General features: G+C 42.2%; 2 protein-coding genes across 3 annotated transcripts in view; one reads left to right on the forward strand and one right to left on the reverse strand.

Annotated features, from left to right (window-relative positions):
• Positions 1 to 10,649, forward strand: acaa1 (acetyl-CoA acyltransferase 1). 2 transcript variants are annotated; one of them, XM_061679207.1, is made up of 12 exons: positions 1 to 227; positions 2,209 to 2,302; positions 2,370 to 2,427; positions 2,512 to 2,591; positions 3,559 to 3,601; positions 3,727 to 3,825; positions 3,933 to 4,013; positions 5,583 to 5,773; positions 7,424 to 7,603; positions 8,457 to 8,512; positions 8,577 to 8,722; positions 8,819 to 10,649. In XM_061679207.1, exons 1-12 carry the CDS (start codon positions 60 to 62, stop codon positions 8,892 to 8,894), a joined length of 1,272 nt encoding a protein of 423 aa, XP_061535191.1. In that variant the 5' UTR covers positions 1 to 59; the 3' UTR covers positions 8,895 to 10,649. The 2 variants fall into 2 exon arrangements, with proteins under 2 accessions (XP_061535191.1, XP_061535190.1); XM_061679206.1 differs by having other exon boundaries at positions 2,209 to 2,294; positions 2,501 to 2,591.
• Positions 9,853 to 26,454, reverse strand: part of esf1 (ESF1, nucleolar pre-rRNA processing protein, homolog (S. cerevisiae)) — an 18,428-nt gene continuing 1,826 nt past the window's right edge. The window contains 12 exon segments of the mRNA XM_061679205.1: positions 9,853 to 11,229; positions 11,231 to 11,278; positions 11,399 to 11,548; positions 11,915 to 12,006; positions 13,233 to 13,314; positions 13,391 to 13,527; positions 15,684 to 15,993; positions 16,917 to 17,031; positions 18,087 to 18,239; positions 21,530 to 21,639; positions 24,638 to 24,751; positions 24,811 to 25,049. Coding sequence (XP_061535189.1) covers positions 10,966 to 11,229; positions 11,231 to 11,278; positions 11,399 to 11,548; positions 11,915 to 12,006; positions 13,233 to 13,314; positions 13,391 to 13,527; positions 15,684 to 15,993; positions 16,917 to 17,031; positions 18,087 to 18,239; positions 21,530 to 21,639; positions 24,638 to 24,751; positions 24,811 to 25,049 — 1,814 coding nt within the window. The 3' untranslated portion in view covers positions 9,853 to 10,965.

Below are 26,454 nucleotides of genomic sequence, written 5' to 3' on the forward strand. Positions count from 1 at the left end.
AACCCGGAAGTAAGGGGCCAACTAAACAAACGGCTCGTTGTCATCGCCTTTTCGCCGTCATGCAGAGGCTTAAAATTATCTCGGGACATTTGTGTCCGTCGTTCTCGGAGGAAAAGTGGACGGTGTGGGCCAACGAGTGCACGGCGTCGGTCGCTGGGTCTGACGACGTGGTGGTGATACACGGCCTCCGGACCCCTATTGGGAAGGCCAAGCGAGGAGCTTTCAAGGTTAAAAAAAAAAAAAAACTCACAACTTTATAAGTGCACATTTAAACGTTTAAATCCGTCTTTTAATGTCGTTCATCTACTCAAATTTAATGATGAAATTAACTTTTCCGACATTCAGTGAACACAGCGCAAGTGACTGGCGGCAGGCCACCTGTGGTGGCAAACATACTCCCCCAAAATAGAATAAATAAAACATACAAATACTTAAAAAAAAAAAAAAAAAAGTACCCACACTCTGTACTTTGGTCAAATACTTCCATCCATTCAAGTCCTATACTGTTACTTGTGTGCAAAATTATCTGGTAAAAGTAGAAGTGCTGATTCAACTCCTTTATTCAAATCTTTTCCTCTTGGCTTGTCCCGTTAGGGGTCGCCACAGCGTTTCATCCTTTCCCATGTAAGCCTATCTTCTTTCTCGTCCCCTCTAACACCAACTGCCCTCATGTCTTCCCTGTTCCCTCACTACATCGATCAACCTTCACTTTGGTCTTCCTGTGGGTCTCTTGCCTTGCAGCTCCATCCTCATCATCCTTCTACCAATGTACTCACTAGCTCTCCGTTCCTCTCCTTTGCAGTGCACACCTCCACCTTTTTAAATGTGCCTCCACCTGCTCCCTGCTTTCACTGCAGATCACAATGGCATCTGCGAACATCATGGTCCATGGGAATTCCAGTCTAACCCGATCTGTCAGCTTATCCATCACCACTGCAAACAAGAAGGGGCTCAGGGCTGATCCCTGATGCATTGCCACCTCCACCTTAAACTCCTTTGTCACACCTACAGCAGACCCCACTACTGTTCTGCTGCCCTCATACATGTCCTGTACTATTACAACATACTTCTCTGCCACTTCAGACTTTCGCATGCTTCGATCATACTTCTCTGCCACTCCAGACTCCCTCCTGCAGTACCACGGTTCCTCTCTGGGTACTGTGTCATATGCTTTTTCTAGATCTAGAAGGACACAACACAGCTCCTTCTGACCTCTGTACTTCTCCATCAACACCCTCAAGGCAAATAATTCATCCGTGGTACTGTTCCTAGGCATGAAACCATTCTGTTGCTCGCAAATAGTCACTACTGTCCTGAGTCGAGCCTCCACTACTCTTTACTGTAACTTGATTGTGTGGCTCATCAACTTTATTCCTTTCTCCTTCCCACAACTCTGCACATCACCCTTGTTCTTAAAAATGGATGGCAGCACACTTTCATCAACCCCATCCATCCATCCATTTTCTGAGCCGCTTCTCCTCATTAGGGTCGCGGGCGTGCTAGAGCCTATCCCAGCTATCATCGGGCAGGAGGCGGGGTACACCCTGAACTGGTTGCCAGCCAATCGCAGACTTTAATCAACTCCTTTATTCAAATACAAGTTTTATCAAAGTAAAAACTTTGAAATGTACTCTACAGTGTCAAGTGTGGTACCACAAGTGGCATGCAGGGCTCCCTCTAGTCGTATACGAAAGAGCCACTGCCTAAGTGGAGTTCAGTTGTATTTAACTTTACAGTACATTTGCACTCTTGGCCTTTTAAAACTCAGAATCGTCTTTATTGTCATTGTATGGTATACAACCAAATTCAAAGTGCAACTCCATTGGTGCTTGCTTGTTTTTAAACTTTTTAAGTACAATGTTATGACATAACTTTTATTTGAAATACATTTAAATGTAATCAATATTTAGGTTCAAATTGTCCCCCTATATTTCGGTGTAGTGTTAATGTTCAGATGTGCACAATGTTACATTTTTATGGCTTACCTTAACATTAAAAATACTTTTTAGGAATAAAACCTCTGTCTCATTTTTGCTTAACACTTTGCCCTACTACGCTACTGTATTTTATTTTGGTCATGTTAGTGGACTAATCGTCCAACCTGACTCCAGCCCCTGACCTCACTCACAAGGCCACGCCCCTCAGAGGCACACATCCAACACCCATAATTGTAAGGTGTATTTGTACCTGGACACTTCTCCACTTCAGGACACCACACCTGACGAGCTGCTGAGCACCGTAATGAGCGCCGTACTGAAGGACGTGGGCTTATCTCCTCGCCTGCTGGGCGACGTGTGCGTGGGTGAGCCCTGCCTGACTGATGCTGGTCAATCAATCAAACCGGTCAATAAAGTTGATTGCTTCCGCAGGAAACGTGCTGCAGCCCGGGGCTGGAGCCTTGATGGCCCGCGTGGCTCACTTCCTCAGGTCAGGAGACCTTGTCTCGGCTCACGTTGACGATGTCACCGACACAGTTTGATGATTTCACTAACGGCTCCAGCTTCCTTCCAGCGGCTTTCCCGACTCTGTTCCTGTCTACACTGTCAACAGGCAGTGCTCGTCTGGACTGCAGGCCGTACTCAACATCGCTGGTACACACACACGTGCACACAGTGTTGGGGAGTGAAAATGTCCTCACAGGATGATAAAATAGTATCTATCCGTAAGTACAGGTGTACATACAGAATACAATGTATGAAATGATATACAATGTGTCTAAATGAATGTCTATTGCTGCAGGTATATGCTTTATGTACAGGCTGTTTACCAGCTGTGAACTGGCTCAAACTAAGACTAATAAAATGTGAAGCATCTGCAAAAAGACCTAAAAGGAGTAAAACAGTTACAAAATCATCAAACAAACAAACCAAAAGGTTGTATTCCTCTATTTGTACAGAAAAGTAAGTAACAAATTGGACAAATTTCTACAAACGGACATAAGTTCATCCAGGGAGGTTGGTGGGTCATGAAACATAACTTTGTTAAGTCCACTCGCTTATTGCTAATTTTAACACATAGCGGGAAATGCCATAGGCAAGGCCTATCTAGCATCTATGTCGTGGTGGCTTTAAACCTTTAAGTGATGTATTTTTTTAACACAAACAGTGCAGCAACACACGTAGACAGGCAATATAACAGTACTCACATTCTTTATCCTCTGTGAAAAGCGACCAATATTACCACTAAGGAGTTGTGATGACTCCTCAGTCTCCATCTATAGCTGTATTATACCGCCTCTAGGTGGCCAAGGCCTGCACATCAGTACAAGCAGCACAATGTAAATGAGCACTGAAGCATGAAAGTATGATGCACAAACGTTTTAATTATTGAAATTTCTATTGAATTATGTCATGACTATGTTTTTATAAAAAAATATTACAGTGATAGTTTTCTTATTAAAAAGCATGCAATTTTTTTGGGGGGGGGGGGGGGGGGTGGAACAGATTAATGGCACATTCATTTCAATGAGGAAAGATGATTTGCGATTTGAGTTACAAATGTGGTCACAGAACCAATTCAACTTGTATCTCAAGGCACCACTGTATTTTGTGCGTGCAGGGGCCATCCAGAGTGGCTCTGTGGACCTCGGCCTTGCCTGCGGGTACTGTGGTTTGACCACCCCTAACAACACCTCCGCTTCACCCAAACATGACAACTAAGACTGTGTACGTGGGTGTGCATGTGCCTATGGATGTGTGTGTGTTTGTGTGTGTATGTGTGTGTCAGCGTGGAGAGCATGTCCTTGCGTTCCATCGGGAATCCTGGAGATTTGAGCTCCAGGCTGGTGGACAACAACAAGGCCAGAGATTGCATCACCCCCATGGGGTCAGAGGGCACACACACTTCACACACGCATTTCACACACGCATTCACCTTCTGCAGTGACATCACACTCAGTGTGTGTGTGTGTGTGTGCGTATGTGTGTTTGCAGCATGACATCAGAAAACGTCGCAGAGAGATTTGGGATCTCCAGGGAGAAGCAGGACGCCTTCGCTCTGATGTCTCACCAGAAGTAATCGATACTTTTCAACACTTGAATTGATGTAAAACAAAGTGACTAGAATTGAGTAGTAACCCCCACAATTCATAGAGAAAAGTTACCGACCCCTGCCGCGAATAGCCACGATAGGCTAAAAGGGGATTGTAATTGCGTATAGATGCCAGAAGATAGCAAGAAAGCATTTAAAACCGAGAGGATCACAAACTCATTCACTGGCATCCATTTTCAGAGCAGCCAACCCCATAGCAGGGGTGTCAAACTCATTTTTGTCACATGCCACATGGTAGTTATGCTTTCCATCAGAGGGCCCTTATGACTATGAAAACCATACAGTATAAATGTAGAGTCACGTCACCAAATTATTTGATATACATAATTGCCCAGCAATAGATTGCTCCATACATTTTATATTGTGAGCAACCAATTTAATTGAAAATCAGAAGTCGTGGAAAATTGTGGCATACAAATATTAAGGATACAACTATTGTTCACTTTATGTTAAAAAGGGTTTTGTTGGAAAAAATGCTTGTAATATCTGTTAAAAGTGAAGAAAAACTGCATGAAAAGAACAAACCTACTTAGCAAGAAACATGAAGTAGACACTCTTGAATTGCTTTAGTGGGCCACATCGAGTGGTTTCATTCTATAAACTAGCTAAAACAAAATTTAGGAATGACTTTTGATCGAAAATAATCATCTACTTCCCAATACATGGGCTGTGAGCAACGTTGCCTCACGGATGGCACGTCAGTCGTGGGCTCGTATTGTTTCGTGGCTCCTCATATGGAAAACGTGGTCCTTGTCATTCATCCAAGATCTCTGTTGTACCGGCTAGGCCAAAAGTAGGTTTACCCGAGCAGGGGTGTCAAATTCCTTTTTGTTACAGTTTCCCTCAGAGGGCCTTTATGACTGTGAAACCATAAAACTTTAATCACATAATCATATTATTGCAAATACACAGAAAATTGGACAACTAGTTTTGAAATCAGGAGTCAAGGATAATAGTTTGTTCAAGTTACTGTCAAAGGGTGTTTGGTTAAAAAAAAAAAAAAAAAAATGCTCGCAACATCTCAATGTTATTATTTATTACTGGGATAGGCTCCAGCACGCCCTGCAACCCTAATGAGGAAAAGCGGATTGGAAAATGGATGGATGAATCGAACATTTTAGTACAGATTTGATCAAGAATCATGGAAGTTGACACAAAAGATTTGCTGTCACGGGCCGCATAAATGATGTGGTGGGCCTGATCTGGCCCCTGGGTCTTGAGTTTGACACCTGTGCTGGCAGGTATGCATTTTACAGAGCTAAAACATGTTCTTACATTAATGTGTTTGTTAATCTTACCTTTTTTTTAAGCCTAATTTAATCTTGTTCTTAATTAGATTTTTAAAAAAAACAAAAAAAACACGAATACACCATGTTACATAAACAACTTTGTTCAGTAGTTCATTATTCAACACAAACAAACCACCTTCACACAAGGCCCATCAATAGCAGTAGCAAGCATACGTGCTGAAATAACACGCTGGAAGGGATGAAAACATCAGTCACGAGTGGTTTGTGTTTGTCGCGTGCCAGGGCGTCGCGGGCACAGGCGTCGGGCGCGTTCGACGACGAGATGGTGGCCGTTGTCACCAAGATGGTGGACGAGGACGGCGGGGAGCGACAGGTGACGGTCACCAAGGACGATGGCATCCGGGCGGGAACCACGCTGGCGGGACTCTCCAAACTGCGACCGGCCTTCAAACCCGACGGCACCACCACGGCCGGTCAGTCGCCCTCGGAACGCCCGCCGCTCGTCCTAATTCCTCTTCATAGCAGTGCCAGGGTAGTGATGTGTGGAGTCTGTTCAGGAGGATGGTTTGTGAAATGGTATCAAAACCTGCGGTCAGATCAGAATCAGAATCAGAATCATCTTTATTTGCCAAGTATGTCCAAAACACACAAGGAATTTGTCTCCGGTAGTTGGAGCCGCTCTAGTACAACAGACAGTCAATTTACAGAACACTTTGGAGACATAAAGACATTGACAAAAAACAATTGTGCAAAATGATGCAGAGTCCTCTAGCACTTAGAGCAGTTCGAATGACTAATATTGCAGTAGTCCGGTGCAATGACCATTGTGCAAAGGGCGCTGAGACTTCAAGGAGTGTATGCGGTTTAAAGTGACGAGTAGTGCGATCATCTGGGACAATGATGGTTGTGCAAATGTTACAGATACTCCTCAATCAGTGTGCAAATGGAGCAGATGCTACTCTGGCATGAGTGGCCAGTATATGCAAATAGTGCAGCATGGCGAGACAACTACAGTGAGTGCACGAGTAATACATAATTGGCCCCACAGAAATGTGACAACGAACTCAAGTCAAAAAATTGCCAGCTTGTTGTAATGGAATTATAGGTTAGGTGTTTAAGAAGTTGATCGCAAGAGGGAAGAAGCTGTTGGAATGTCTACTAGTTCTAGTTTGCGTCGATCGGTAGCGCCTACCTGAGGGAAGGACCCGGTTAGAGCCGGTGACCGGGGTGCAGACGGTCCGAGAGGATTTTGCACGCCCTTGTCTTAGTTCTGGCAGCGTGCAAGTCCTCAAGGGTGGGTAGGGGGGTAGGTCTCGACGGTTGACACAAGGCAGCTGGACAACGTGAGGGGCAGCTGCGGCGAAGGATGCCTCCTGAAGTCCACGATCATCTCTACAGTCTCGAGCGTGTTCAGCCCCAGGTTGTGTCGCCCGCACCACAGCTCCAGCCGCTCCGCTTCCTGTCGATATGCAGACTCGTCACCGTCCTTGATGAGGCCGATGACAGTGGTGTCATCTGCAAACTTCAGGAGCTTGACAGTCGGGTTCGCTGAGGTGCAGTCGTTCGTATAGAGAGAGAAGAGCAGCGGAGAGAGGACACAACCTTGGGGCGCCCCAGTGCTGATGCTGCGTGTGGATGAGGTGGCCTCCCCCAGCCTGACCTGCTGTGTCCTGCCCGTCAGAAAGCTGTAAATCCACTGGGGTGATTTTGATGAGGGCCGTTTCGGGGTGTTTTTGGAAGCGATATGGGAGTGGAGCTGGGAAGCGACGGTCTTCACTAAGATTTTTGAGAGAAATGGAAGGGTGAAGAAGGTTATTGAAGTTATTAGGATCTCAACCAGGTTTTTTCAGTGTTGGGATTATGCCTGCAGTTTTGAATGCTGTGAGAAGAATACCAGTAGAGTGAGATGAGTGGATGATTTGAGTGATGATGCGGACCAGGGACAGGAGGCAAGCTTTTACCAAAACAGTAGGGAGAGGGTCAAGTTGGCAAGTGGAGGGCTTGGAGCCAAGGATGATTTCAGAAATCTGGTCACGTAACTTGAATAGGTTAACGATGGTACAGCCGTCGTGCTGCTGGGTCGCTGCTAATGCTAACATGAACGCTCTCTCTCTGGTGGTCAGGCAACTCGAGTCAGGTTAGTGACGGGGCGGCCGCCGTGCTGCTGGGGCGCCGCTCTGCCGTGGAGGCTCTGGGCATGCCGGTCCTTGGAGTCCTGCGGGCCAGCGCCGTGGTGGGGGTCCCGCCGGACATCATGGGCATCGGCCCCGCTGTCGCCATCCCAGAGGCGCTACGCAAGGCTGGTACGACTACAGACCAATAGCATGACGTCATAGTTTACGGTGCCCGAAGTCCGTCGGATTTAAAAACAGATATCACACTTTTTATTTGAAATGATTTTTATAATCAATTTTATCAAATTAAAATGTATTATTTAAAAGTAAATACATTTTAATGTTAACAGTTCAAATCACACAACAAATCATACTAAAAATATCATACTAACATTTTTAAGTGACTGTCACAAGACCGTTTTATTTAATGTAAAAAAGTGTAGTTGCAGTTTTTCTGTGTGTGACCCTCAAGGGAAAGGTTTTGCCCTCATACACTCAAAAAAGGATTTTTCCCCCTAATAAACATCAGAAATTATTGTGAAGTAAACTATTTGAAAGCGATAAAACTAAGAGTGAATTTGATAAGCATAATTCAATGGAAGGAACTTAGATGGGAATTTTACAGTAGACTTACCTAATGAAATGACATGGAAAAACTTCATGTAATTAAAACACTTCAAGTCGGTCTTTTTTGGAAGAAAATGTTTTGGGACTGTACCATGACATCATCGAGTGATGTCATACAGTGACATCATAATGGTAACGTCAACAATGTAAAGGTGCAAGTCAAATGAACAAAGAACGAAGTTGACCGTAATGGGGTTTATCCTTCTGGTGACCGTACTCCAAACACACAGCGCTCTGCCAAGCTCCACCCTTTTAGGTACTCGACTGCTGTGTGAGTGTACCAGAAAGTTCATTTCGTTACCCTGCATCACTAATTGACAACAGGAAACAAGTTCATGACATGAAAGATAAAACATGATGCATTGAAGCGAAACAAGACCTTAGTGGCAACTCTCGTGTGTGTGTGCGTGTGCAGGACTGAGTGTGGTCGACATTGACGTGTTCGAGATCAACGAGGCGTTCGCCAGTCAGGTGAGCTTCACGGCGCCTTCTTGCGTCCTCGCATAACATTGCGGTGCGGTCGCCTCGTGGCCAGGCGGTGTACTGCGTAGAGAAGTTGGGGATCCCCCTGGAGAAGGTAAACCCCAACGGGGGAGCCATCGCTCTGGGTCACCCGCTAGGCTGCACGGGTGCCCGCCAGCTTGTCACCATGTTGCACCACCTCAGACGACAACAGAGAAGGTACGTGTCCTTGTATCGTGCTTTCGTTTTTGTTTTGTTTTTTGTTTTAATGTTTTTGTGTGCGTGACATACGTGTGTGTGTGTGTGTGTGTGTAGGGCCTACGGTGTGGTGTCCATGTGCATCGGCACCGGGATGGGAGCAGCCGCCGTCTTTGAATATCCTGGCCCGTGATGAAGTGCGGGACCACGTGGCCGTACCCACAACCAGACGCTCCTGATGGCCCCTTTGATCGCGCTGATTTAAATAAATTCAAGCGGCTTCTACCCTCTGGCATCAACAAGTTGAAAGTTGACTTTGGTTGCTTAGAATTATGAATTTTTTTTTAGATGATCACATTTAGAGGCGTAATCAGTGGACAACTCTTTATCAAATTAATCAACAGCTATTTTGATAATCAATTAATCACAGAGGCATTATCTTAAAATTGTCCAATTGCTGATTTCAGCCTCTCAACAGTGAATATTCTCTCATTTCTGCAGTCTTCCAAGAAAGCAGACTGATTATCTTTGTGTTTGATCAAAATAAGAGCTTTGCAAACATCTGCTTTTGCTTCAGTCAACAATGATCAACATGTTTCCTGATTTTCTGGCATCTTATGTAACCTAAACTATTACAGGTACATCTCAATAAATTAGAATATGGTAGAAAAGTCAATTTGTTTCCGTACTCATACATTCACTTGGGATAATACTTTTCAGGGGGCAAGTGCTTGCATAATTTCTGCAGCACATTTTTTTTTCATTATGTAATATTCTACTTTCTATAGATGGTGAATTTGGGGTTTTTCTTTGCTTTATACATAAAATATTTCAGTCATGAATCTCTGAGTTTGACTTTTTGAGCTACCTAACTAAATTAAGCTTGAGACACTATTCTAATTTGAGATGTACCTGTATAAACCAGTCATTGAATCATAATTTATGGGGGGAAAAAGAAATCTATTCGAAAATAATGGTTATTTAAAGCCGTAGCATGACTAACGTGCAGTGTTGGGAAGATGACTTTTTGAAATGCAGTTGGGTAACAATTAAAAGCTATCCTGTTGAAAATGTAATAGTCATGAATGGATGCATCAGCAGGACCCTTGGATGTTTTCGCTTCAAAAAAAAAAATTAAAACCAGATAATGTTTTGGAATTAAGCATATATTTGTTCTTTACACAAATGAACTGATAACAAAAGATGTTTGTTGCTTGATGTGGCTAGCATGTGGAAAACCATACCCTATTGACCTAATAACAAATGTGCACATCATTGGTTAAATACTTTTAAATGTAAAAAAAAATGAACGCCAACATGCCAGTTTAATTCTTCGACGACACAATGAATTCTAATTAGCTGCCGTTTCTGTCCTGTTTCAGGCTGTTCCAGAACAGCGATTCTCAAAGTGTGGTTCTATTGTACCACTAGTGCTACACTGGCACCCTCACACTGTGCATAATAGCTATCAGTGGCTTAAATGTTTTTTTAAATCCAGTACAGTACATTTGTTCAGTACAGTTCAACTATATTTTATTTTTGAGTTCAATGCATTTCGATTTAATTTCAAAAACGTTTTTCAGACATTTATTTAGGTACAATTTTTATTTAACTTAATTGTAGTACATTTTATCATTTAACTTTATTTTCCTGTATTTAAGCGCAGTGTTGTGTAATTTGGAATAAAACCTCTCATGTTTTTGAGGAAGACTGTATTTTAACAACACGATTGTACTTGAATGTTGGTCATGATGGTGGTACTAGAGGAGCCAAGTATTTTTTTTAGGTGTTCTTGTCTCAACTTTCAAAACCACTGTTCTAGAGCAGTCTTTCTCCTAGTGTGGTACGCAGGCTCTATAGTGGTATGTGAAATGATCAATGCCCATGTAAAGCTCAGTTGTATTTAACTTTTTAGTACATTTGCATTAAAAACATTTTTTTTTTTGTATTTTCCTGTACTTAAACACAGTGTTAATGTTCAAGCTGCGTAATGTTACAGTGGCTTACAATGATAATGTAATTTTTAGGAATAAAACCACCTTGTTTTTGTTGAACACTTGGGCCTACTACCCTATACTGTATGTTGGACATGATGGTGGTAGTTGGAGGTCTAATGATTTTTTTAGGTGGTACTTGTCAAACGTTTGAAATACACTGTTCCAGAATTACTGAAGTGGCGAAACGGACAAGCTCCATTCAACAAGGTCAACGTTATGATGTTTGTTTGCAAGTTGTGTGTCCATCCGGGAAGTGAAGTTTGATGTTCAAAGTATTTTTGCTTTCTTCCGTGCTTGAAAGTCGTGCGTCTTGCTCTTAATGGACTTGACCAGCAAAGACAAGCTAGCGTCCATCGACGTCTCGGGGGCAACGTCCTGGTCGGCGCGTTTCTCGGGTACCGACTGAGCTACGGCGTCATCCACGAGACGCCGCCGTTCCTCTTCGTGTCGTCGTCGCCGGCGTTTCTCGTCCAGGATGCTCTGCGTGGCTCGCGTTCGTTTGAAGCTCGGGTGCGACGGGTCCAGATTGAAACAGGTGCGACGTGAACACGGCCTGGAAGCGAGGGTCCGACACGTCCACCTGAAAGCAGAAGAACCACGACGGCGTCGTGATGGTCGTGCTGACACACAAGACGGGCGCTGCTGTGGAGAATGTTTTTCATTTCTTTTTTTCCCCTCTCATTGTGAAGTGAACTCTGACCTGGAATTGGTCCTCGGGGGGCACCTGTCCATTCTTCATCATTTTCTTCTTCTTCTTCTTGCTCAGGTTCTGCTGCTCGACCAACTTGTCGTAGTTGAAGTGTTTGTGCTTGTCGTCTTCATCGTCATCCATGAGCAGCGACATCTCAGCCTGAACGTGCACATAAACGCACAAAAACATGTGTATGGGCACACACACATATTGGGACAAGCACACACAAGCGTGGAAAAACAGCCACAAACACATGTACAACTTCACACACACACAGGCAAACACACTAATCCAGACTTACAAGCAAACATGTATAAGCATAAACAGTACAACTGTACACACAAAAACATACATGGAAACACGTACAACAGCGCACAAACACACATTTACAAACATACACACCAACAAACACATTGGGCCAAGCGCACAAACAAAAACACATAAGCACACACACCAGCAAACAACTATGCACACATATACACTGTGTGTCTGTCACGTTGCAGTGTGTGTGTGTGTGCATGAGACCTTGTTTTTGTCCATGTGTTGTTGTTCGCCTGCCGTACGCTCTTCATCATGGTTTTTCTTCTTTTTCTTGTCTTTGCTTTTGGTCTTCATGTCTGAGGATCATCAGCAGGAACCAGGGTTTAGTTAACGAAAAAGGAAAGTCAAAATTAATTAAAGCCTATAATGAAAAATCGAACTATTATAACCTTGGCAGGAACACACTCGCATGACAACATACTACCGTCATTTCTCGTGTATAATACGCTCTCGAATATAATACACACCCCAAAAATCGCAGTTTCGCAGCTGTACTTTCATTGTACCCATGCATAATACACACCAGAACTGCTGGTATCCATGCTAAAAAAATTGAAGTATTATGTGGATAGTAATTTGTGTTTTATTAGGATTTCCCCCCCCAAAAATATATATTCTTTGAAGTAGGTAAACTAGAAATGCATACATTTGAACCTACGGCCAAACGAAACGAAAGCTGAAAATGCTTGCCGGATTTCCTTGCTCTGGGACGACACGGATACTTCCGTCTACGGAAGCAGTTACTTACCCTAAGGAATCAAAATTACATTCATGCACAAAGTACCTCATCGAGTAAACAAATACGGTAAAATTACGTCAAATGGACGCGCTAGCAAGAGATATGATATGATAAAAGGTATCAATATGGCGCCGCCCGGGAGGCCACCGTGATTCTTGGTGAGCAGCAAAAATTATGTTATTATGCATAAAGTAGTAGGGGATGACCAACATGGATTTCTTTTTAGGCCGATTTCTGATAACCTATTAATTGGTCAATCAATTTAAAAAATATGTAATGAATGAAATAACTTTTTTTTGGTCCCTTAACGCTTACAACAATAAAGATATGAATTACAGGCAGAACATTTGATTGTTTTACAATATGTTGTCCTTTAGTATTTGTGTAACTTTACAACAGAGGAAAATCAGGGAGGGGGGGGGGGGAGAGAAAAAAAAAAAAAAAAAAAAAACACGGCCACATTTTTTCAAAATGACAATTTGAGAAGGGTGAATATCAGCCAATTGAATCGTCCGTCTGATGAATCGGTCGGGCCCTATACGTGAGACATTACATTAGACATTACATATCATACATCATTACATTACATTGGAATGGAAATGCACCTTTTCCACAAAAGGTACCCGTATACATCTATACAATGTGACGCAAAATATGTACCCGCCCTCGATTTTTTTTTGCAAAAAAAGTGCATATCATACGTGAGCAATTACGGTAACCTCCAGCCGCTAACATGCCAGTGAGGCGTTTACATGCTAGGTTCACATGGTAGCTAATCCTCACCCACGGACGCAAGTTCCTGTCTGAAGAATGTGTCATCGAGGTCTACGTCAGAAGGAAGTCGGTCATCGCTCAGCTCGTCGTCCTGAAGAAGAGGAGCACACACGAGCATGTTTTCTGTCGCGAATGTGTTAGCTGCTAACAATTCTACCACCGCTAACCTTGTTGTCGTCTTTCTTTTGAGTCTTCTTCTTTTTCTTGTCTTTCTTCTTCTGCATGAATTCCGCCCAAGGCGTTAGCTGCTGCTCCTTCTGCTCCAGCTTTTTCTTCACCAGCTGCTCTGTCACCTCCTTCAGGCCTGGATGGCCAAACGTAACGATTGTCATCGCCATCATCGTTTAACTCGCATCATTTGACCATCACTACACCGATGATGTCCTGACATCCGTCCACCAAACAAGGTCTGAAAAGTGGCCACTAAGGAGCCGTTTAGCTACCGGTCAGTTGAATGCATTGATGACCACTTTGCAACTTTTCAGATTACCCCAGCAACCTTTTATTCCAAAAAAGCACGTGGCAACACATTTAGCTAACTTAAAAAAAATGTGTGGAAACTTGAAAAGTGACTCAAATGCCAAAACCCGTGCATTTACCTCAAAATGATTTTCAGTCACAGTCAGAAAAAAAACATTTACCCATATAAAAACCAAGGCGGCATAAAAAAAATTGCTAAATTATTTAAATTGAAGCTGGTCTGACTGCAGTCGTTTTTTTAAACCGTGTAGGCAATACTACTTTATGCGAGGGGCTCACATATTTCTTGTCCAGTACTTTGACTCTTTTTCAGCCATTTTTTCAGAATTAGATTAGTAGTTATGTTAGCTTTCGGGGCAGACAACTCTGCTGCACTCCTTACATGACTTCTTGTTTACATCACTTGTCCTGAATCGAAACATCTAAACAGCTGATGATCCCTTTTCGAGGCACTAGCTCCCTCACCATCATCTCCAATGTTTGCTGTACTTTTTTCTCCTGGCACGACTTGCTCGCTTGCCACTTCATCCACCGAGCGACTGACTATTGTCTCCCAGCTCCCGCTTCAGGGACTGCGCTCGGCTTGCTTGTTATTTAGGCAGGAAGGCCACCGCTCTAAATTGAACTGGGTCAGCAGTGCCTCTCACCCTTTAAAATCAGAATTTTTAAGCGTAGTTTGTTCAAAATTGATCCGTAGTAAGTTAGGAACTGCAACCGTTCATTTTGGCCCATTGATTTAACTGCCTATGAAAAATTGATCGCCAGTTGTCGCGAACCACTGAGCACTCATTGCTCGCGCCGGCCGTGGGTGAATGGTCGCGTAGCTAACTAGCTGCTAGCCACACGTCAGCAAGCTAGCTCAGCATATTTGATTGGATACCAACTTGATTTGAGCTCATTTAGAGCATTTTAAAGTCATTTTTTTTTTTCAATCTTGCACTGTACATTCTTAATAATTTTAGTTAACTGTCTTTTATTTTCTGGACTTTCTTTTTAAATTTATTTTGTTTTGTTTTTAAATGTTTTTAATCATGTGAGGCACATTATCTTGTGTATAAAATGCACTGTATAAATAAATTTGCCTTGCCTTGAATGACATGACAACAGCTGAGATTCCGCCCAACAGCGACGATGTTTTGCTTTTCCTTGCTGAATATTTAAGAAGTGTGCAGTTTTATTAGTAAATAAAGTGGGCAAGACACGTCATAATACGATTTTAACAAATACTTCACAGATTTAAGTAAACAGGAGAAGATGAAGATATGCACATTTAAAATGCAGTGGACTCCTGCATATTCGGGGTTATTCAAGAAATTGTTTTTTTTTTTTATGCAAGCCACTCTTATGCAGAACATCACGTGGCCAAACCCAATAAACAGGTTAGCTGGCTTCCTGTGTATGCTACTCTAACGAGCATGACTTTGGTTTGATAACATAATTGTCTGAAGCTTAAGTTGCTGAGATGTTGTTTGGACAAAAGTTAAATACATGCGTATCATTTATTTATACAAATGTGATAGATGTAGATATGAACAAAGCCTACACATCGAATATTGGAATCTTCGGTGGCTCTGTGGTGACATCTCGTTTATATATATATATATATACTTTATAAAAAAAAAAAAATAATAATAAAAAAAAAATAAAAAAAAAGGGCATTAGAGACATTTAAAGTTCCTACGGTCGTCCCGAACTGAGAGGAAGTGATTAGACCTGGTTTGCCAAATGCTGAAGTCGGTTGCGCATGTACCAGAATATAATGGGTATCAATTATTTGTGGATTTTTGCTATTTGCGGTCGGACACGGTCCTTCATCCTCCATGAATAGCACAAGTCAGCTTTATGACAGAAAGTTATAACATCTTGGAGTTAGTTCCCTTTTAAAGGTCAAATGTTTTCAACAAGCAACCAGAGAGAGCAGTTGACAAAATTCAAGTTTAGCAAGTGAAGATATTTTGTGTGTTGGAGTTGTCCTCCTACCGGGAACCCATGTGATCTCCATCTCCATGTTTTTGTCCTCCTGCTGCCGTTTCTTCTCTTTGTCTTGGAGTCCTCGCAGCAGCTGCTGGTATTTCCCCATCTGGTCCAGGCTCTTGCTCGTCTTCTTCGTCGTCGTCAGATTCTCATCTTCCTGCTCACCTTCCTCCTCCTTGTCTTCCTCAACGTCATCCTCTTCGCTGGAGGATGCCAGGTAGGCGTTGAAGTCCATGTCCAGAAGCTCGCTTTTGTTGAACTTCCTGCTGAGGGCACTCACACGGTCCTGGTCCGTCTCATCCCAGGTAAGCTCCACCTGATTGGACCGCAAAACATCGTCATCATCATGGCTACTTTGGGCCGGGTAATTCATTGACTAGACATACAATGCAGTTTCTTTTGTCTCTCTCTCTCACTCACACAAGAACCCGCTAGAAACACAGAAATTCACCACAGCACACACACAAAACCCCACACCACACGCAGGGTTCAGCATCTTGCCCAGGACACTTCGACGGCGGACAGTGGGAAATTCAAACCGCCGACTCTTCGGTCAGTGGACAACCCGCTCTACCAACTGAGCCACAGCGGCATAAATAAATAAAAAGTACATTTTAGCGTCTTCCGTATTTGAAAGCATGTCCCCGCTGATGTGCACTGCTTCCACTGCCAACAAATTACTTATTGCAAATTGCTTAAAATTACAAGAAATATGCACTAAAGTTTTGAAACACTTTCTCATGCTATTGAATGAAGAAGTGAATCCAAAATTTTGACTAGTAGTGTACTTCTTAGAATGAAGTCTGTCTCATTTTTGCTTAACATTGAGGTATTTTAATTTTTAATGTCATGATGCCAGTTCTTGGAGAGCCGAGTATTTTCTTGTACTTGGTACTTTGTGTAAAACGTTTCAGAACCCCTGCCCTACAGTGATTAGTTTTCAAAAAAAGTGACGTGCGACTAATTCCAGCTAAAAAAAAAGAAAAAAAAAAAAAAATAGCAGTGATTTATCAAGATTTTAGAAACCTTTGACCCTGAAGTGTTCATTTATTAAAGATTGTTTTTAAATAGTTTGAAGGAGACAAAAGTACTTATTTTCACATTATCTGTCAAGAGGAAATATTTGAAATGAGTAACTTTTTCTGTAACTATATTTTATTTGAAGGCAATATCAGCCACGCCTAAGGTTACTTCCTGTGATGACACATTGTAAACTTTGCTCATTGGTCACCTGACTACCTTTGAGGTGGCGTTGGCTGCCGAAGTGAAAAGTTTTGGTGTGTACATCGCCAAGTTGACATCAGTTGCAACGTCTTTGGGAGAGTCCTCGAACGTCATGTCATCGGGAATGAACCTGGACACACACACACACACACACAAACTTGACAGGTGGCAAATGAAGCAAAACTTGCTTGCTTCAAGCTATTTGTCATTCTCAGTTGTAGTTTATACTGTAAAACTGACACGTAAAACAAATTAAAAATGAACTTCAGCTTTCTTAATGCTAACATTAAAAAAAAAAAGCCATAGACATCCATCCATCCATTTTCTGAGCCTCTTCTCCTCACTAGGGTCGCGGGCGTGCTGGAGCCTATCCCAGCAGGAGGCGGGGGTACACTCTGAACTGGTTGCCAGCCAATCGCAGGGCACATACAAACAAACAACCATTCGCACTCACAGTCACACCTACGGGCAATTTTGAGTCTCCAATTAATGCATGTTTTTGGGATGTGGGAGGAAACCGGAGTGCCCGGAGAAAACCCACACAGGCACGGGGAGAACATGCAAACGCCACACAGGCGGGGCCGGGGATTGAACAGGCAGACACCCTAACTATTCGTCCACCGTGCCGCCCAAGCCATAGACATGCTAACAGAAATTACCACAGATGTTATGGTAATTAATAACCTTGAGGGGCTATGGTCATTTCAAAAGGTACAATTTAAACTGTACAGAACATGTTGCATTAACTAATGCACTGAAATAAAGAATGCATAGTATGTTAAAACCTTATATATAAAAGACTTGTACAAAATTAAGTAGTCGTAGGAATGTGCTAATGGCTACACAGTACATACAACAGTATAAATCGGCGTGAAAATAAATTAGTTTTACTTTGAGTCTCGCTGGATGATGAACCTGCTCGCTACAGTAAATCTAAATACAGAGAGACCTCAGTATACATCTGTGCTCAACTGAACATAGTTTATTTTTTACTGAAGCTATTATCCGTCCGTCCATCCATTCATTCATTCATTCATTTTCCGTACCGCTGCCAGTTAAAAACAAATATATAAATTACTGTGCTTTTTCCCCCTCATATTGTGCAGCTCTGACACACACACGCAACAGGTGAGGGTGTAGTTGGAGTGTTGTTTGTTGTCGTCTTGCTCAGTCGTCCTTGAGTACCTGAGGTCGAGAACGGAGCAGCTGCTCTCATACTCAAAGCCGTCGCACTCCTGGTAGATTTTGGCGGCGGTGGCAGCAGTGTTGCACTCGGCCACGGCGTAGTAGTATTTCAGCCGCTTGAACTGGTAGTTGCGGTTCCTCTCTCGGTAAAACCTAGCAACAAAACGCCATTGCTACGTCACACTGCCATGGTTACGTAACACTGCCATATGGCCTCGAAAGAACATTTCCCATTTTTTTCCACACAACAATCAGATTCTAATTGTTTTCTGTGAAAATAATTGTTTCCTCTAAGAAAAAAATGTCCTCTTTCAAAACGTATGTAAACAAGATCCTTAACATTTTAAACGTTCACCAATTAAGCATCAGAAAATAGCTGTCAAAATGCATGGATCAGCCAGTCCATTATGTAAGCATAAGAGTAACAGCGCACCCCTTCCTGTTCTCTGTCATGCTCTTTTCTCACGTACAGGTGAGGCAAGTTGCCCTTGGCCAAAAATTTGCAGATTGGAAGCGCATCATCTTTTCCTTTTGGCTTGTCCTGTTACGTTAGGGGTCGCAACAGTGCCCCATCCAATCTCTTGCATCCTCCTCTCTAACAGCAAATACCCTCATGTCTTCCCTCACTACATCGATCAACCTTCTCTTTGGTCTTCCTCCAGCTCTCTTGCCTGGCAGCTCCATCCTCAGCATCCTTCTACCAATATACTCACTCTCTCTCCTCTGGACATGTCCAAACTAGACCGCTGTTAGAAAGTAGGCCTCGACTGATATGTATTTTTTGAGGCAAATATCTGGTAGAAAGAAATTCTGATAACTGATTAATAGGGCAATTAATTAAAAACTATATATAATTCTTCTTTCGTCCCTTAACACTTGCAACAATAAAAATATGAATTACAGGCAGAACATTTGACAGTTTTACAATACTTTGTCCTTGACTATTTGTGTAACTTTACAACAGAGAGGAAGTAAAAAGTTATTTAAAAAAAATAAAAATAAATAAAAAAAAACATGCAAACAAAGCATCAACTGATGAATTTATCTTCAGATTTAGGCCATAAATGTATGCATAAAATATCAGCAACATGACTTTAGTGACTGGCAAAACATGATGTATGCTTGATGCCCTTTAACGTTAAATTACATTTATTCTACTCCATTATTTTCTTTGCTTTAAAGTGATGACCTCAAAATAAAAACCAGAGATAGAATACATCTCATCTTTGACAGAGTTACATTTGAAATCTATGATGTACACAGAGAGAGTTAAACAGAAACAGGAGTTGTTTTGCTTTTAAAAAGTTTCCCGGAAACAAATTTCCTGTCAAGAAAAGTCTGTCCACAGTCACGCAAATGCTGAAACTCGCTAGTCGCCTTTTTGGGAAAAATAGCCCCTTGGAGCAGTGGTCCCCAAACTGCCGGGCCGCAGATAGATGGGTTTAAAGGTCCCATATGTGGGCTATTTAGAGCTTTATAGTGAATCTGTAACATTGACTTGGTATAGAAGAGTACATTTGGCTTTGTCATACAAGTGTCAAGAAAAGGCCCCTCTGAGAGCTACTTTTGTTTGACCCAGTTTTGTATCCGCTTTGTCCATATTTGGCTAAGATTGTCCCCTTTCCTCACCTACTTGTGAGAGCACACGTGTCAGTTATGTTGACAGCGCTGGCTCGGGACCGGAGAGGTAGGCGGAGATCTTCGCGAGTGACGTAGATAAAATGGAGAAATTCGAATGACCTGATTTCAGGCCTCTCGGCAGAAAAACATCTGGAACTCAAGAATGAGTGGACGATTTTAATTAATATGTCATGTTTACTGAGCCACCATAGAGCCACAATTGCATCCCACATACAAGAAAAACCTAGTTTGGTAAAATATGGCACCTTTAAAAAAAAAAAACGTAATTGCATTGTAATTGTATTTTAGTAAGAGAGCTTGTTCACAATTGCACTCTTAAAGTTACTACATGATGCTGCAAATATAAACTTAAGATGAAATGCATTATTTTCTAATTATGCGCCGCCTAGCGTTTCAGTGGGCATACACCATTCACTTCTTAATAATGCTTTTATTGGGAAACATTTGCGGGAAGGTGTTTTGGGAAAACTCACTAGCAAGGTTCAGGTTAAAAACTTTTAAATTCTAAATCTACTGCATAACAATTAGGGATGTGCTGATCAGATACCGATATTACAGCCTTGAATTTTGGCCAATACCAATATCGGTCCCATCAGATATCAGCAATAATCATACATACTTTACTTATTTTGTAGTATGGAATGTTAGAAAGGGCTTGAGCAAGTGATATTACTCAAACAGAGAACAATAATCAGCAACAGTAGGTATGAGGAAAAACTGACATTTATTATTAACCAAAGGGTTGCATAAAGTAACTTAAAAAATAAGAATGTAGTACAATTGAATAAATTAAAGAAAAATATATTAGGAATTCCTGAAAAATAACTTCAACGAAACCAAAAACAAAAATATATATTTAAATTGCGACATAGACACAGAACATATGCCAAGGAGTAATGTTATATTGCCTGTTTGTATGTGGTTATACAGCGATTGTGTACCAATATTCATTATTTTGAGATATAAGTGCCACGAGTTCAATGCTAATTTTCATCAGTGGTGTTTTTCATTCACTGTGTTAGCTTTGAGCTAGCGATTTTTGTGAATAACGAAGACAAAAATGAAGGCTGTGATGCATTTGAACATTCAATAGGTGTAATTATTTTGTTATGTGAGTGTTATGTGTCTTATGTGTATTTTTACAGTGTACTTGAACTGGAGTGTCAATAAATGACTTTAAGCAAGCAACATTCACTCGTACTCCTTGCTATTATGTTAGCAACTTACAACCTGTTGTTGTGATCACGTGGGCTCTGCATTCCGTCTGGCCGCTGTTGGATAAAAGTGCTAAAGTGGCGCACGGAGTGGACTGCTTGTACGAGAGTGGTAAAATTTAAGGATTTTAGATCCAGTACGATCCGATACTTGTTTTTTTTGCTGGCATTGGACCGCTTTCCAATCTTATGGATCGGATTTGGGCATTCCTAATAAATATTCTGTTTTATTACATATTCTGAAAGCTACTATATATAAATGCTGCTTTGTTACATAATGTTTAGAAGATTCTGCATAAGAATTTTGTTTTGTTAGATATTCCTGAAAGCTACCGCATAAAATGCTGTTTGTTACGTATTTCTGGAAACACTGCAGAAATATGCTGTTGTGTTATGCCAAGAAGCTCCTGCATAAGTATGCTGTTTTGTTCTGAAAGTTGAATCTGAAAGCTCATATTTGCCTCAGTGAGTAATTAAAGGACAAAATGCAAATTAAAATGCAGTTTTTCGTTTGTTTGGTTTGTTTAAACCGTCATCACCACCACCACGGTCACATCATCATCATCATCATCATCATCCGAGCGTCACCTGTCGTCTTCGGTGTCGTCCTCCGAGTCATCGGGCAGCGCCTTGAGCTCCAGTGGTCCCTGGGACTCCTCCATCTTGAGCCGCTCCTTGCCAAACTCAGACGGGTAAATCTGCAGAAGAAAACAAAGGGAGTCAGCAATGACGAATGTTTGCAAACGCAGTCACCCATTCCTTCCTCCCTAATCAATAAAAAGGGATTGTCAGTGGACATTTTAGAGAACTACTGTATGTAGGTCCACAAGTGGCCAATACAAGCAGACTCAGCATTTTGACAGACATTTAACAGTCATTTTTAGGAAATCTTGTCGCTGTCATACTTCAAGGTTTAGCTTTAGCTCACCGGTAGCTAGTCAAACATGAACTAAGCTTCATGTTAGTGATGAATGCAATTGAAAAGACAAAGTAATGGACAAAATGGAGAGTTGAAAGATGTGAATGCGTTAGTACAGCTGACTGACTAACACAAGTACAGATACTGAGAGCAAGTTGTTTCATTTACTGAGCGAGATTTATGGCTTACAACTTGCTTGACCGAAGTCAAGACCTGACTTAAGTCTTTACAGTAAAGACTTGAGAATTGGACATATGTATTGGAGTACTTACTACGTATCAAGTGCTTACTGTAATTATGACCTCTATTTCAATTCTGTATATAAAAAAATAATAATAAAAAATGTTTGTATTAGGGGTGTGCGGTTTAAACGGTATAGGCGAGTGGTTAGCACATCTGCCTCACAGGTCACTCGCCTGTGTGGAGTTTGCATGTTCTCCTTGTGCCGTGTCGGCAGGGCAGCTACATTTGAATGAGGAAGACACTTCCGCATGTTAATGTTGTTAACTTGGTTAATAGAGATTTTTGATCGATCGCCCCTTGTCATTGTTGATATATAGTACCGTACAGCTTTATATGGTGTTCAACGTGTACAAACCTTTACTGAAATAGGGACTTTTGTTATTTATACATTACTTCTTACGGGAAAATTATGTTCAATTTACAAACTTCTCAATTTACAATTACCGTATTTTCACGACCATAAGGCGCATGTGAAAGTCTTACATTTTCTCCAAAATGGACGGAGCGTCTTATAATGTGGCGCGCCTTATGTGTGCACCGAGTTCCAACATCTATAAATGTTGTGTGATGAGCGCTCCGTTTGACTTTTTTATTTATTTATCCCCCCCCCCCCCTTTTTTTTTTTGGACCGCTTGACTGACTGGGAGCATTTCCTGCCGACACACTGCTTATACAGAGGAAAAGCTGACGTGGCTGAGAACAGCATGCGGACGTAAAGGGGGAAGGGTGCGTGAAGGAGGCCGCTAATGCCACGCCACCAGTAGGTATATAGCACCGGGGTGTGCATTGTGCAAAACAACATCGGTTTGGCTAAGGACCCCCGAAAATGGCACCTAGAAGAGACACACTTACGAAGCACAGTTTAAACTGCAAGCTATCAGTTACGCGGAGGAACATGGGAATCGAGCAGCCGCGAGAGAATTCAAGATCAACGAATCCATTGTTCGCAAGAGGAGGAAGCAGGAAAATAAGCTTAGCCAACTCAAGAAGACGAAGCTGAGTTTCCACGGGAAAAAAAAGAAAAACAAAACGCGGAAACAAGACGAGGTGGCCCGAGTTGGAAGACCAACTCGAGCAATGGATTAATGAGCAAAGAACAGCCGGGAGAAGCGTTTCAAGTCACCATTCGACTGAGTGCAATAACTCTGCCATGTGCAGCAAGTGTGGAAGCTTGCAGTCATTCCGGGAGGCTTGACAAACCGCTGGACATCAGTCTAAACAGGACGTTTAAAGTGAAGTGAGCGGCATGGGAGCCATGGATGACAGATGGCGAACACAGCTTTACTAAGACTAGGAGGCAGCACCGGGCGAGTTACGCCACAATTTGTGAATGGATTGTGGATGCTTGGGCTAACATGTCTGCTTGCACTGTTGTTTGAGCTTTCGTGAAAGCCAGCATCATTTCTCAGGAGCCGCACGGCAACGAGACTGACTCCGACGAGTACGAGAGGGACCCTGGCGTGTTTGATTGAGAACTTGCCCAGCTGTTCATTTCGGATACAGAAGATGAGAACTTTGATGGATTTGTGGATGAGGATTGAACAAATAATAATGTGAGTAAATTGTTAAACACTTCAATAAAGTACAACCGAACTCAGTTTTGCTCCTGCTGCCTTTTTAAAAACATTGTTTTAGTGTGCATGCATGCTACCGTAGGTCTTAAGCTAGCATATGTTTTACCATGCCTGCGCCCAATAATACGGTCCGCCTTATGTATGTGTTAAATACAGAAATAGACCCCGTAACTGAGACTGCGCCTTTTAATATGGTGCGCCTTATGGTCGTGAAAATATGGTAGACTTTACGCCGATCTGACCGGTGTTATCGGTATCAGCCGATAATTAGCACTTTATGCTGATCGGCTTTCATGTCATAATTCGCCGAGCCGATCAATGACGTCATCGATCGACTCCTCACAAGACATTTAACTCTGCGTCTTCGTCGTGTATGAATCCAAAAGCTAGTTTACTTTTAGCCTTGTCACGTCTTGTTGTGCAGTACTGTAACTCTCTGACGGTCAAGTATTTTCAATCTTGCCGGTGAAAAAACACGTCGTCGGTGTGGGACTATTTTGCAGTGTCTCAGACTAACAACACGCAAGTTATTTGCAGTCTGTGCACAACTGAAGTACGTCGTGGGGAACGTCATCTAAATGCTTCAAAACAACAAATTTGATCGAGCACCTGAAGAATGTACACGAGGAGCATGCCACATTCAAGCAACGCAGCGTGGTGGAAATTTTTTTAATAAATAAATACATTTTAAAAAGTCAAACGGACAAACTTGTCCATAGAGCTGGGACAGTGAGAAAGTTAGCATAAGCATGTCATTAACAGTATTTATGAAAGTAATTTAATTGCAATAAAGTAATCGCCCCCAAAAATTCTGATCGTGTAAAGCCCATTTACAATCCCTATTCAAGAACTAATTCCGTTCGTAAATCGAGGTTCCGCTGTATGCGACTTCCTCCCACCCAGCATGCTTTCCCACTCAGCTGTCTCACGTGTCTTTTCTCACACTCCCCCCCCCCTTACCTTGACGGACAGCACGGCGCCCCCATCGGGCTTGAAGGAGTTAAGGATGGCCAACAGGTCTTTGGCCTTCAAGCGGTCCCAGTCCACGTTGCACACGGCCAGTCGGCGCCAGACCTGGAAGAGGCGCCGGGTCAGACCTCCAGTTGACCAGAGCCTGCTTGGGCTTCGCTGACCTGCTCGCTGCGTGCGGCGTCCTTGCAGAGTTCACCCCAGTCATGCTGGATCTCGGCTTCTTCACGCTGCAGGACACCGTCCACGTCTTCCTCGTCCTCATCCGAGCTGGTCTCTACATTGCCTTTGCCACGAGCCAAGTCCGGACCGCTGTCATCCCCGGAATCCGAGTCGGGGTCCTCGCCCTCCTCATTTTGTGACTCGCCATCCTCCTCTTCTACCTCCTCCACCTCTTCATCACCTGATCAGACAAAATGTTTGTTTGACATCCACACAAGAAAAAAACGTAGAAAAGGCTCCAAATGTATTAATCGTGATTGAGAATATTAGTGGTATTCTGCGTTTCTGTATATACTTTAGGTGCTTGTACTTTACTGTTCATTAATACACTTCGTGTCGTCATGATACCAAAATTTTGCCTTCAAAATTATACCTGTATAAATTGCTTTGATAACAATATTAAAACGATACCAAGGCTCAGTAAAAGCAGTTGAATCATAGATGGCACAACGTGGAACTTGTAATTGTTTTGTCATTAATTCAAAACATTAGGCAATCAAAGATATTATATCAAAATTATTTGATTGAAATAAAAACAATTACCTTGATCCTTGCAGGTGAGAGCTGTAGCCTTATTAACAAAAAAACAAAAAACCTAGACATGAAAACCAGCACACATTTCTTTCTTTCATCCTCTCTGATTTATTATTTGAACAGCTTATAATAGCCTCAGTGGACTAAATATGCTCAGTAGAGCACAGAGGTATTTTGAGTCATTTGTGTCAAGTCGACCTGGATTTACAGTTGTGCTCATAAATTTACATAACCTGGCAGAATATGTAATAAGTGTACCATTGTTAAAAAAAAAAAAAAAAAAACGAGTGAACAGGCAAAACAAACTTGTTTTATATTTATCGGGATTCAAATACTGGGATATGGTTTGGTTGAACATTTTGGTGTTTAAATATTCACTTTTTTTGTGCGTCAGTGTCAGTGCGTGAGAATAGGCGCTGCAGAATACTTTAACAAGTGTGTTTTCATAACTTCCAATGTATGTAAAGCATGTGGAACAGGTATAACTCTCTATTCTAGGGGTGGGTAAAAAATATTGATTCATCAATGCATTGCAATTCTTTCCCCCACAATTTAATGCCAATTCAACAAATCCTCTGAATCGAGTCACCTCCTGGCCAGTGGGGGACGCTTTGCTTCAGGATTCACATTGTATGGACAAAAGCCAAGCGTTTAAAGAGAAAAAGCCATAATTTTTTTTTTTTTTGTCCTGTTCGGCTATTAGCTCAAGCAGAATGAATATGAATGAACGAATATATTCCTGAATATGCCAAGAGCCACCAATAGCGAACAAGCTCTCAAAAAACTTCCGGTTCAGTTACATATAGTTACAAAAATGTAAGGGGCATACTCCCTAAGTGCATCCAGCTCAGTGACTTCAATGGCATCATACTCTGAGTCTGGCCTCAAGGGTGGTTCTGTCTGACACCTCGACGAGAATCCAGCCCCACTCGCCTGTATATAAACCACTAAACCTTGTATGTCAAACTCAGGCCCGGGGGCCAAATTTGGCCCACGATGTAATTATATTTGGCCTGTAAGAACATATCAAATGCGTATTAGAGCTGGCCCGC

Source organism: Phycodurus eques, chromosome 6 (genome assembly GCF_024500275.1).
Source record: "Phycodurus eques isolate BA_2022a chromosome 6, UOR_Pequ_1.1, whole genome shotgun sequence".
Lineage (NCBI taxonomy): Eukaryota > Metazoa > Chordata > Actinopteri > Syngnathiformes > Syngnathidae > Phycodurus > Phycodurus eques.

What these genes read in the sequence shown, in the direction of transcription:
- acaa1 (XM_061679206.1), top strand. Translation starts at nt 60, where the DNA reads ATGCAGAGGCTTAAAATTATCTCGGGACATTTGTGTCCGTCGTTCTCG. An exon ending in CGCGTGGCTCACTTCCTCAG is followed by an intron (nt 2,428 to 2,500) that starts GTCAGGAGACCT and finishes TAACGGCTCCAG; the next exon opens with CTTCCTTCCAGCGGCTTTCC. An exon ending in CTCAGACGACAACAGAGAAG is followed by an intron (nt 8,723 to 8,818) that starts GTACGTGTCCTT and finishes GTGTGTGTGTAG; the next exon opens with GGCCTACGGTGTGGTGTCCA.